The 12,682-nt window shown below is 45.5% G+C and overlaps 1 protein-coding gene across 1 annotated transcript in view; it reads left to right on the forward strand.

Annotated features, from left to right (window-relative positions):
* Nucleotides 1-12,682, forward strand: part of LOC311115886 (protein Aster-A-like) — a 28,161-nt gene that overhangs the window by 14,156 nt on the left and 1,323 nt on the right. The window contains exons 4-16 of the mRNA XM_084157351.1: nt 41-125; nt 273-376; nt 699-794; nt 4,357-4,437; nt 4,783-4,901; nt 5,331-5,643; nt 6,292-6,448; nt 7,450-7,596; nt 9,837-9,958; nt 10,346-10,488; nt 11,108-11,211; nt 11,505-11,723; nt 12,093-12,171. Of these exons, the coding sequence (XP_084013477.1) occupies nt 41-125; nt 273-376; nt 699-794; nt 4,357-4,437; nt 4,783-4,901; nt 5,331-5,643; nt 6,292-6,448; nt 7,450-7,596; nt 9,837-9,958; nt 10,346-10,488; nt 11,108-11,211; nt 11,505-11,723; nt 12,093-12,171 (1,769 nt within the window). The remainder of the gene's footprint in view (nt 1-40; nt 126-272; nt 377-698; nt 795-4,356; nt 4,438-4,782; nt 4,902-5,330; nt 5,644-6,291; nt 6,449-7,449; nt 7,597-9,836; nt 9,959-10,345; nt 10,489-11,107; nt 11,212-11,504; nt 11,724-12,092; nt 12,172-12,682) is intronic.

The following is a 12,682-nucleotide window of genomic DNA, read 5'->3' on the forward strand; positions in this document are numbered from 1 at the left end:
GCATAGAAGAGCAACAAAGTAATCTTTATTTCTCTCTCAGGTTCTCAGTCCCACTTATAAACAGCGCAATGAGGATTTCCGTAAACTCTTCAAGAAGCTGCCAGACACGGAACGCCTCATAGTGGGTGAGTGACACGCGTACACACACACACACACACACACTTTGTGTGTGAGTTTGCATCTCTGTACTAACACTGTGGAAGTGAAGGGCCGATGCTGTTGCTTTGTCAGCCTGATGTCGCTCCTCTTCTTCTTCCTCTCCTCCTCCCCAGACTACTCGTGTGCGTTGCAGAAAGACATCCTACTTCAGGGGCGACTCTATCTGTCAGAGAACTGGCTCTGCTTCTATAGCAATATCTTCCGCTGGGAAACCACTGTAAGTTATAGACACACACACACATTTTGTTCTTTTATCCTCGTCGGGACCTACATTTGATTTCCAATAAAAATCCTATTTTCCCTAACCCTAATCTGAACCTTAACCCTAAACCTAACTCCTAAGCCTAAACCTAACCACTAACCCCTTACCCTATTTCTAAGCCTAATTGTAACCCTAAACCTAACACCTCATTCCTTTTTTACTATCCTTATGGGGACTTTGGGGGATTTTAGGTCCCCACAAGGATAGAAGAACCGACCCCCCCCCCCCCCCCCACACACACACACACACACACACTAACCCTCCCTGTTCTGTTCAGATCACAATCCTGCTGAAAGATGTGACCACCCTGACCAAGGAGAAGACTGCCAAAGTCATCCCCAACGCCATTCAGATCAGCACTGACCACGACAAGGTGAGCCAGGGGGCTCGATATTCAGTCACACAGCCCACTATGATGGTTCAGAGTAGTGTAAGAACAGTAGGTAACAGGTGTCAATGATATGTAAAGAAAAAGGAAAATAACTTTTATTATAGATTGTTGTAGACAATATACAGTGGGGAAAAAAAGTATTTAGTCAGCCACCAATTGTGCAAGTTCTCCCACTTAAAAAGATGAGAGAGGCCTGTAATTTTCATCATAGGTACACGTCAACTATGACAGACAAAATGAGAAAAAAATATTCCAGAAAATCACATTGTAGGATTTTTTATAAATTTATTTGCAAATTATGGTGGAAAATAAGTATTTGGTCACCTACAAACAAGCAAGATTTCTGGCTCTCACAGACCTGTAACTTCCTCTTTAAGAGGCTCCTCTGTCCTCCACTCGTTACCTGTATTAATGGCACCTGTTTGAACTTGTTATCAGTATAAAAGACACCTGTCCACAACCTCAAACCGTCACACTCCAAACTCCACTATGGCCAAGACCAAAGAGCTGTCAAAGGACACCAGAAACAAAATTGTAGACCTGCACCAGGCTGGGAAGACTGAATCTGCAATAGGTAAGCAGCTTGGTTTGAAGAAATCAACTGTGGGAGCAATTATTAGGAAATGGAAGACATACAAGACCACTGATAATCTCCCTCGATCTGGGGCTCCACGCAAGATCTCACCCAGTGGGGTCAAAATGATCACAAGAACGGTGAGCAAAAATCCCAGAACCACACGGGGGGACCTAGTGAATGACCTGCAGAGAGCTGGAACCAAAGTAACAAAGCCTACCATCAGTAACACACTACGCCGCCAGGGACTCAAATCCTGCAGTGCCAGACGTCGGCTTATACCCTCTGCCCTAAGGCAGAAACAGCCTGAAGCAAATTTATGCACACACCTGCAGCCAATGGGAGCACAGGTGCCCCTATAAGAAGGGACCCGTTCCCTCAATCTGCCTCCCGAGATATTTATCTTCAGCGAGACTAGAGAGGGTCGGCAGGGCCTTAAGTCCTATGGGGCTCCGCTCCACTCATAGAACTGGAGTTACACTCCGGTAACTAATCGTTCTATATCGTGGAGCTCCGCCCCATAGGGGAGCTCTGCTCCTAGTGGTTTAAGGCGGAGCGAAACGCTCCAAAATGTACTCCCTGCCGAGCCTGACACTTCCCATTAAAAAATGAAAAAAGGTCAAGCCCAGCAATGGCTGCAACCAATTCCCGCAGTACTGCGACTAAAAAACCCTTCCGGGCGTCACAATATACCGCGTCATCGGTTATAGACCCGCCCCATCTAGCTCAATGGCAATGCCAATGACTAGTGGGCAGATCATCAGAATAGAAGCCATGCTAATCTGTACTAGCAGATAGCCGTGCCTCAATATTCTGTGACAACACTATCGTCCACTAATGGAATGACATAAAATGTCACTCTACATTATAGATGATTTGCCCACCACCAACACTGCAGAGCCTGTCTTAACACAATGGATATGTACCTGGGCTCTGTGGGACTGGCCTGGGATGGGTGCGTCGGTGTGACCACTGATGGGGCAGCTGCCATGACGGTAAAGCACTCCGGGGTAGTAAAGCGGATCCTGGAGAGAGCACCGAGTGCGACGTGGAACCACTGCTTCCTACACAGGGAGGCATTGGCAGCGAAGGACATGGTGCCTGAGCTCCACGCCACTCTCCAGGATGTGATCAAGTGTGTCAACTATATCAAAAAGAGTTCCACGAAAAGCAGGTGTTTCAGGCCTTCTGCAGGGATATGGGGAGCGAGCACCAGCAGGTGCTTTATCATGCAGAGGTCCGCTGGCTTTCCAGGGGTAAAGTGTTGTCGCTTTTATGAGCTTCGAGCGGAGATTGCTGCGTTTCTTTCGGAAAACAAGTAATCTCTGCCCGAACATTTCGATTGTAAGGAATGGCGGATATTTTTGATCATCTGAATTCTCTCAATGTATCAATGCAAGGGAGGGGGCACAATCGTTATGAAGCTTACCGTTTGGGCAAATCATGTTTCTAACTGGAGGATTGACATGTTTCCCAATGCTGATTTCGAGATTCAGAATCTGATCAACAAAGCGCACAGCGACACACTGAAAGAAACCCGTTAAACAGCATCTTGTCAAGCTGCAGGGAAAGTTTTGCGACTACTTCCTGGAGGAGAACAGGAGACAAGATGACTGGCCACGGGACCCCTTTCGAGTGGAGATGGGAAGCGTCACGTTGCCAAGCAACGAAGAGGATCAGCTGGTGTAGCTGTCGTTTGATCGCAGACTGAGCATGCGCTTCCCTGAAATGGCACTGACACAGTTCTGGTGCAGCATAATGGGAGAGTATCCTGCTCTCGCTTGTCATGCAAGGTAGCTTAGTGGGTAAGAGCGTTGTGCCAGTAACCGAAATGGGAGAGTATCCTGCTCTCGCTTGTCATGCAAGGTAGCTTAGTGGGTAAGAGCGTTGTGCCAATCCCCGAGCCGACTAGGTGAAAAATCTGTCGATGTGCCCTTAAACAAGGCACTTAACCCTAATTGCTGATGTAAGTCGCTCTGGATAAGAGCGTCTGCTAAATGACTAAAATAAAATAAAATAAAAAATGCAATCAGAATCATGCTACCGTTCAGCACTACCTATCTGTGTGAAAGTGGCTTCTCTGCTATGGCCGTGTTGAAAACTAAAAGCAGAAACAAACTGGACAGCCAGCATGACCTCCGAGTTGCCCTGTCAACCATCACCCCAGACTTCAAATAACTTATCAAACTGAAGAAACACCCCCAGCTTTCCCACAGATAGGCCACACACACACACACACACACACACACACACACACACACACACACAATAAATAAACAGGTTAATTAGTTATTGTTCAATATGTGAATTATTATTGTTAGTTAATTCTGACGTTCATATTACTCTTTATTGAACTGGTTAAACTTACACCTTTTAAAAAAACGTAAAGGTTGTGAAACTGTTGACATTGTAATTGATTAAGAATCCCTAATGATTGTTGTTTTTTCAATTTTAAACACTGGTATGTGTTACTGTTCATTAACATTATTGGACTGGTTTTGATGTCATGTTCTGAGTCTGATCATTTATTACACCCCACTCCTGAACTGGTCGCCTAATTAAATGGCTTATTCTCTTGAATTGACAATAAATGTTTTCTCAGTTAATATGGCTGTGTAATGACTTTCTTTAATACCATAATTGAGACAGAGTCTATTTTGCAAGTGAAGCCTGCCCAAGAAGGCAGCTGGAATACAACGTTACAAAATGTAATCATCAACAGTCCATAATATTGGGTCGCGACTCAATTGTCATAGTCAAATTTGGGTCCCAAGGCAAAACCAGTTGAGAACCACTGGTTTAGATGCTCCCAATGCTTGACAAATGGCAAAATAGACTATTTCTGTCATGGCTTTTGACAAGCCAACGCTGAATCAATAGCAATGACCACTAGCCATCATTCCATCATTCACTCAATTTGTTTTCCTCTGTGCTCTCTTTCTCTCTCTCTCTCTCTGTCGTTTCATCCAGCACTTCTTCACATCTTTCGGGGCAAGGGATCGCAGCTACATGATGATTTTCAGACTGTGGCAGAACGCACTGATGGACAAGGTACCCACCTCCTCTCCCTCCTCCCACCTCCAGCTCTCACACTCCTGCTCTCTGCCAGTGTGAAATTAGCTGGGCAAATATATCACCGTGCCGGAATAAAGGCACTTTCAAATACTGAGAGGGGGCAAACAATATTATGTATATTGTTTATTGGATAATATAACTATTCAGTGATGAAATATAACATAACAAAATGCAACAGGACCCAAAATTCATATAACACTGAACAAAACAATCGGTTACTGATTGATTGAATGATTGATTGAGGTTAAATGTCCTACAAGAGGAAATTCCAAGAAGTTAGTGAGACATTGAGAAGGTTAATGTCTGTGTATTTCCTCTCAGCCTCTGTCCCCAAAGGAGCTGTGGCACATAGTCCATCAGTGTTACGGCACTGAGCTGGGCCTCACCAGTGAAGACGATGATTATGTCTCCCCCACCGCCGAGCACATTAACGGCCTACTGTGAGTCTACATGTTTGCTGTGTGTGTGTGAGAGAGAGTCTGTTGACGTGTGTGTACGACCATTTAGTTTGGCGTTGTCCATTAAATGAGAACTGTTGTCCATTAACTTTGATTTCTCTGGATTATTGATCTCTTCAATTAAAAGCCACTACTGTGATTGTGAATTGTTAATCATGCTGTTCTTTCACCTTTTTCTCCTCTCTTCCCATCCTTCATTCTCTCTCTCATTTTCTCCCTCTCTTCCCCTCTCTCTCCCTATACTGCCCTTTTTCTGTCCTCTGTCTGTCTGTCTGTCTGTCTGTCTGTCTGTCTGTCTGTCTGTCTGTCTGTCTGTCTGTCTGTCTGTCTGTCTGTCTGTCTGTCTGTCTGTCTCTGTGTGTCTCATTCAACCTCTCTCCATCCCTATCCTTATCCACCCCACCATCTCAGGCCAGTGGATGAGTCAGTCTCTGTCTCTGACCTGTTGGACCTCAGTTCCTTGGGGGCCATAGCTTCTCTGGGCAGCTCGCCCCACTCCTCCATGGCAGCCTTGTTCCCCAGTGGCCCCCTCCTAGCCAGCGGTGGTTTGGGCTTCTCTCCCCCCTCCTCCTCATCCACCTGTCTGCCCATAGACATCCCCGGCAGCACCTCCCTCGACCCCCCGGATCCAAGCCCGCCCAGCTCTCAGAGCTCCCTGCCCTCCACCACACACTCCACACACACCGCCTCCTTGTCCGCCCCCGCCTCGGCTGCTGCCTCTTTCGTGAGTTTCGTTTGATTTCATGCCAGGGAACTACAGGGACGTATTCATTAGGGAGAAACGTTTCAAAACATTGTCTAACATTTAAAAACGTTGTCTAACGTTTCAAAACGTTGTCTAACGTTTCAAAACGTTGTCTAACGTTTCGTGCCTAATGAATATGACCCAGAGCATCAGGAGGTAGGGGGGGATGTTTAACTTTGAACTTACTCAAGAGAGAGATTCATAATTCTTATGACTGTTCCATGGTTTATCTTGATAGGATAAATATACCCCAGTAGATCAATGAGTCGCTTGTTGGCTCTAAACGGCCATCCGTCTCGGATGAAAAGCTAATGTCTGCGTTCCAAATGGCACCCTCTTCCCTATATAGTGTACTATAGGGAATAGGGTGCCATGGCCCTAGTCAAAAGTAGTGCACTATATAGGGTGTTATTTGGGACGCCGCCCATGCTATATCTAAAAAAGCCAGTGTTGTTGTGTCTGACCAAGGCAGAGTAGAGAAGTAGAGGCTTTGAGGTCATACCAGTCTGCCAAGGCTCCTCAGTCATGTGAGGGTGGTGTGATTGCTGTGTGTGTTGCTGTCTTAATGACCTCACGGCGGGTGGTAACTAACTACCCCTTTCTCTCCCCTCGCATGCCATTTCCTAGTATGTGGAGGAGGGCGGGGACAGCCTGTTGGAGTCGGCCAATCACATGATGCCCCCGTCTGCCACCAGCCTGGGAAACCTCTCCTCATTGGACCAGCTCACCAATGATGACGAGCTGCCCACAGACCCCAGCAACTCATCAGACACACAGGAAGAGGGTGAGTTCCTGGAGCCCACTGGAGCATCATTTCCTGGAAAAACATTCAAATTTAGGCAAACATAGAAAATACATTTTGATCTGATGCAGACATGGGAGATTTGAGAGGGAATGTAGACACTTTTCACAAAGGTGAAATTCGAATAGTCCGTAAGGTGGTTTTCTCTCCATTCCTTCATTCCCACTAATCTGAAAGAACGTGACAGGTGAAAGCGATAGGTTTCTGCTCTGCTGCTTTCAGCTATCCTTTCTTCTCAGATCAGTGCAGATGCAGAAGAGAAAGCCAGTTCAAACTACTGTAATACACCCTTCCTATTGATACCATACTAGTAGTCTACCAGGAGTCTAGTTGGACCTACATTACGGTGGTCATTGACTCTCCTGACAACAGACTGTGTGACTTGCTGCATTAAAGGCAAAACTCAAGAGAAACTGAAGACGTCTGCATTCACTTAGCAGATGATACAGTACTAGAAGCAGAAAAACAAGATATTGTCAGAAAAAGTAATGTTGATGTTTTGGTGACTGTGATTTGACCGATAAAGGGCAGAGCTCACGTTACAGAAGTCTGAACTGTACTAGTGCTAGCAACCACAATGTATTTTCTTTGAGTCCGGTAAAGTGCTTGAACCGTCAGGCTATGGTTGTCAGGCAGAGCCTCAAGGAGAGTATTTTACAGTTCTCTTCTGCTCAAACAGAACTTTGTTAAACTGTGTCTCATGAACAAAAAGTACATTATCCCCCCATTATCGCTGACGTTTTTATATTTTATTTAATTGACTTGAAAAGCCATTTTATCTGACACTATGGAAGTGAAGTTGCTTGAAAAGCCAACGTATCTAGCCCCCCTTTGTCTCTGCAGTTGCAACAAACCCTGGGAGGATACAAAAAAAATAGAAAATCATAGAAATTCTGATGATAGACTTTATCTCAACTGTGGTATCTCTGCTAACTTGTGCGTTACTATAGTTGTGACTGGTGTGTAACTCTGTCCCCGTCCAGACGAGGTGGAGTCGTTCTGTGCAGACCTGGCTGGCCGGCTGCACATCAACATGGTGGTGCGCATGAGCGTGGACAAGCTGCATGACCTGCTCTTCTCCGCCGACACACACTTCATCCAGCATCTCTTCTCCCAGCGCCACTTCACAGGTCCGTGCACAAATGCGGAAATCTCACACACCTGCTCTTGACATACAGTATCAGCCAAAAGTTTGGACACACCTAATCATTCCAGGGTTTTTCTTGCCATAATATGGACTTGGTCTTTTACCAAATATGGCTGTCTTCTGTATACCACCCCTATCTTGTCACAACACAACTGGCTCAAACGCATTAAGAAGGAAAGAAATTCCACAAATTAACTTTGAACAAGGTACACCTGTTAATTGAAATGCATTCCAGGTGACTACCTCATGAAGCTGGTTGAGAGAATGCCAAGAGTGTGCAAAGCTGTCATCAAGGCAAAGGGTGGCTACTTTGAAGAATCTAAAATCTAAAAGACTTTTTGATTTAACACTTTTTTGGTTACTACATGATTCCATATGTGTTATTTCATAGTTTTGATGTCTTCACTATTATTCTAGAATGTAGAAAATAGTAAAAATAAAGAAAAAGCCTTGAATGAGTAGGTGTGTCCCAAATTTTGACTGGTATTGTACATACGCAGACGCTCACACAGACACACACATACATCTGGTGATCTTTCACATGGTTGGCATTGGCAACGTTCTCGTTTTTCTTCCACTTGAACTCTCCCTTTCTGTTCATTCTGTTTTCTTTCCACCTATCTCCTTAAATCTCTTAAGTATAAATATTGTTCTTAGAGTACATTCCAGTACACACCACTGTTTCCCAGTACTAGTGATAGTCTGCCTAGAAACATGGATAGGCTACAACACGATAGGATGCAAAATGCTCAAGTTTATTCCATGTGACTGACCGGCCCTCCCTAAAGTCCACTCCTCCAGGGTTTGTACAGTAACATTTAGGGCTGCGTCCAAGATGGCACCCTATTCCCTATATAGTGCACTACGTTTGATCAGAGCCCTGGTCAAACGTAGTGCACTATGTAGGGAATAGGGTGCCATTTGGGATGCTGCCTAGGAGTGTTACTGCGTGAGACGCTCTTCCACTCCACCGTCTTTCTCCTTATGCACTGGTGCTCATCTGCAGGACATCTCTGCTGCTCCACAGTATGGCTGTTGTCATATATGGGGATGGAATGATTCTTATTATAAACTGGGTGGTTCGAGCCCTGAATGCTGATTGGCTGACAGCCGTGGTATATCAGACCGTATTTATTTATTTATTGTTTTAGTCATTTAGCAGACGCTCTTATCCAGAGCGACTTAGTTAGTGAGTGCATACATTTTTCATACTGGCCCCCCATGGGAATCGAACCCACAACCCTGGCGTTGCAAACGCCATACTCTACCAACTGAGCTACACGGGGCCAACTTTAGGGAATTGTATACCACGGGTAAGACAAAACATTTATTTTTACTGCTCTAATTATGTTGGTAACCAGTTTATAATAGCAATAAGGCACCTCGGGGGTTTGTTATATATGGCCAATATACCACGGCTAATGGCTGTATCCAGGCACTCCGCATTGCGTCGTGCATAAGAACAGCCCTTTGCCGTGGTATATTGGCCATATACCACACCCCCTCGTGCCTTATTGCTTAATTATCCTCCTAGTGCTTAGACAGGAGCTGTCCCAAATGGCACCCTGGCTTATTCCCTACATGGGTAATAAGGTCCCATTTGGGATGCAGTCAGGGTCTTCCTCTTCTCAGACATAGGCCAGTGTGTTGTAGTGCTAATGAGCAGTCCGCAGTATTTGTTTACGCTGTGTTAACCTCTCTCTCTCTCTCTCTCTCTCTCTCTCTCTCTCTCTCTCTCTCTCTCTCTCTCTCTCTCTCTCTCTCTCTCTCTCTCTCTCTCTCTCTCTCTCTCTCTCTCTCTCTCTCTCTCTCTCTCTCTCTCTCTCTCTCTCTCTCTCTCTTTTCTTCAACACCTCAAATGTTATTGTCTGTTCTGAGAGAAGCAGGACAGGGCTCTGCATATTCATTGTTCTTAGCACAATTCCCTAAAGTTGTCATTTATTAGATGCTGCCATAGAGGCGTAGTGTTGGTTGGTTGGTGGCCTCTCTGGTTTGTGCCCCTGCCAGCTTTGTGGACATTGTGTGGCTTTAATTAGTGCATTTTCCTCTGTGAAGCGCTGCTGTGTCCCTTTCACTTTTCTCCCTCTGTCTTCCTCTCATTCTATCCTCTCTCACTCCTACTTTCTCGCACTTACTGTCTCTCGCCCTCTCTCTCTCTATTTCTTACACACACTCTCTCTCTCAATCTTTTCATGGTCCTCTCTCTGTCTGTCCCTCTGTCAGACCTGTCAGTTAGTGAGTGGCAGCAGGACAGCAGCAGTGGGAAGACCAACCGCATCCTGAGTTACACCATCGCCATCAACAACCCCCTGGGCCCCAAGACCGCCCCCGTAGTGGAAACTCAGGTCAGTCACACAGTCAGAGCGTTGGATTTTACAGTTTAAAAACATTTGGTCGACATTAGTGGAGGCTGGTGTCACTTTAAATCGGAGGACAGGCTCATGGTAATAAATGGAACTGTATCAAACATATGGATTTGATGTGTTTGATACTGTTTTATTCATTTCATTCCAGCCATTACAATGAACCTGTCCTCTGATTTTAAAGTGACACCAGCCTCCATTGCCCTCCATGTTCTGGTTTGAATATCCGGTTCACAAAAACGAATTCTAGGTCACAGCACAGAAACGTTAGAGTTGGAGAACAAGACTTGACTTGCCTTCCGAGTATTGGGACACACCCCATAGGTCATTTGCTAATGCTAACCCCTTTCTTTCCCTCGCTCCATCCAGACGCTGTATAAGAACAGTGCGCCGGGTGAGTGTTACGTGGTGGACTCTGAGGTCATTACCTCGGGCATCCCCTACCAGGACTACTTCTACACCGTTCACCGCTACTGCCTCACCTCCATCAACAAGAACAAGAGCAGACTCCGGTACGTACTTTCACCACCCCACACACTAAAGAAGGCTTTTTGACTAATAGTTTGTGTATGAGTCGCCTGTGCAGATCAAATAATTGGGGGGGAAATAGAAACATTGAATTGTTTGAAACTACTTTTTGACTGCTAACCTACTAAATGTTGGATGTATCAGGTAAACATAAGCTCTTAGAAACCAAGAGCTTATGTTTTTACGTCACATAACACAGTAATTTACTTTAAAATAAAATGCACCCAATATGGATGAAGTGTCCTTTTAAACTGTTCTAAGAGGTGCAGTTAACTCAAAATCTAATTTAATGGTCACATACGCATATTTAGCAGATGTTATTGCGGGTGTTACTTCGGAGCTAGAAGCAGAGCTGCCATGTTTGTCGGCGCCATCAGTTCAGTGGCGGATCGGTATTCATTATAATACGTTTATAGCTTCTGACGTTCATGGACCGTGTGATCCTTTAGAGATGTCATATAATACTATTATATAATATGTTCTATTTAATTCTGTGGTGATCCCAGGTATGTGCAGTACAATGCATTATGTCTAGTGATTCAGGGATGGGTTACTGGTTACAGTGTGATGGACTCTGAGTTGTGGCTGGTTGTGTGTCTGCAGGGTGTCATCAGATATCTGCTATAAGAAGCAGCCGTGGAGCCTGGTGAAGGCACTCATAGAGAAGAACACCTGGAGCGGCATTGAGGAGTACTACAGACACATGGGTGAGACTGGCATACATTGTAGTCTTATTCTCCTACTCTGGATAAAGTAGTGTCTGTATTCTAATTGCTTACCTCTTTCTTTCTGGTTATGCCTCTGTCTCTCTCTTTGTCTCTCTCTCTCTGTCTCTCTCTCTCTTTCTCTCTCGCTCTCCCTCTCTCTCTCTCTCTCTCTTTCTCTCTCTCTCTCGCTCTCCCACTCTCTCCCCCCCCCTCTCTCTCCCTCTCTCTCTCTCACTCTCCCCCCACCCCCCTCTCTCTCTCTCTCTCTCTCTCTCTCCCTCCCTCCCTATCAGAGAGTGAGGTGTGTAAGCTGGAGACCCTGCTCCAGTCGGAGGTGTCAGTGGTGACCTCTGGGGATGCGGTGGGGGCAGACGCTGCCAAGACACCCCCGGCCCTGCGGCGACGCAAACGCACCTGTTCCCGGCGCCAGGGGGACCGGGAGAGAGAGGGAGGGGGCGCGGGAGGTGGAGAGCACGGGGACCGAGGGATGGGAGAGGAGAGGAGAGAGGCGGGTGAGTCGACGGGGCGGTGTCAGGAGATGCATCGGGGTCTTATTGATTAGGGCACACTGAAACCAAACATTTTGCAACAAAAACTAAAATGAACGTTTCTTATTGGACAAGTTCAGGTAGTCCCTCCCCTTTTCAGTTCATTTTCTTCAGTTTGATGCCTAATAAATACGACCCATATAAAAGATTGTCAAGAAGAGAGTTCAATGATTACCTCAAGTGTGTCATTGAAAGTTTATGATCAAACATACAACAAAATGTCAGAGACCACTGGTGCTCCACTTTCCATAATACACTGACATCTGGTGGTGTGATTTGAAACTGCATCCAGGCTCTTCTGGCAATAAGTAGTGTATTTCTCCCTTTGAACAGGTGGTCAGTACAAGCATGGAGAGCGGTCGCGTGGAGGAGGCAACCGCATCTCTACCATACTGCTCATAGTCAGCTTCATGTGAGTTCAGACCTCTCCGTGTGTATTCGTGCGTGCGTGAAAAGAAACACTGATTGTTGATCGTTTCCCCTATCCCTTAGTAGGAGAAAAACCAAGGCAATTATCAATGTCTTCATCTTGTCCAGCTTGTCAGAGAGCTTTAGGATGAAGTGCTAGTGTACAAATGAGTCTGTGAATGCTTGTTTCTCTTAGTAGGCTATCTTTTTCTGTAATCCATGTCGTCAAAGTGTTTGGGGGTGGATTCAATTAAATGAATATCTCCTCTGCTTACTAACGTCCTCCCACTGCCCCTTTTCTTTCTCCTTTTATATTCTATCTCTTTGGCTTCATGTGCATAGGATCTGTGTCAGGTACCGTATAATAAGAGACTGGATGTCACATCGTCAATGTCTTTCTTGTTGAATGACTGTTCGTGTTGTGAAGTCTGCATTGTCTAGTATCATTTGATGGTCTAGTATCATTTGTTCAAAAACATTTGTGCTGTATACAGTTTGAGTTGTACAAACACTTT

This window comes from Coregonus lavaretus, assembly GCF_964263955.1.
Source record: "Coregonus lavaretus genome assembly, chromosome: 3".
NCBI lineage: Eukaryota > Metazoa > Chordata > Actinopteri > Salmoniformes > Salmonidae > Coregonus > Coregonus lavaretus.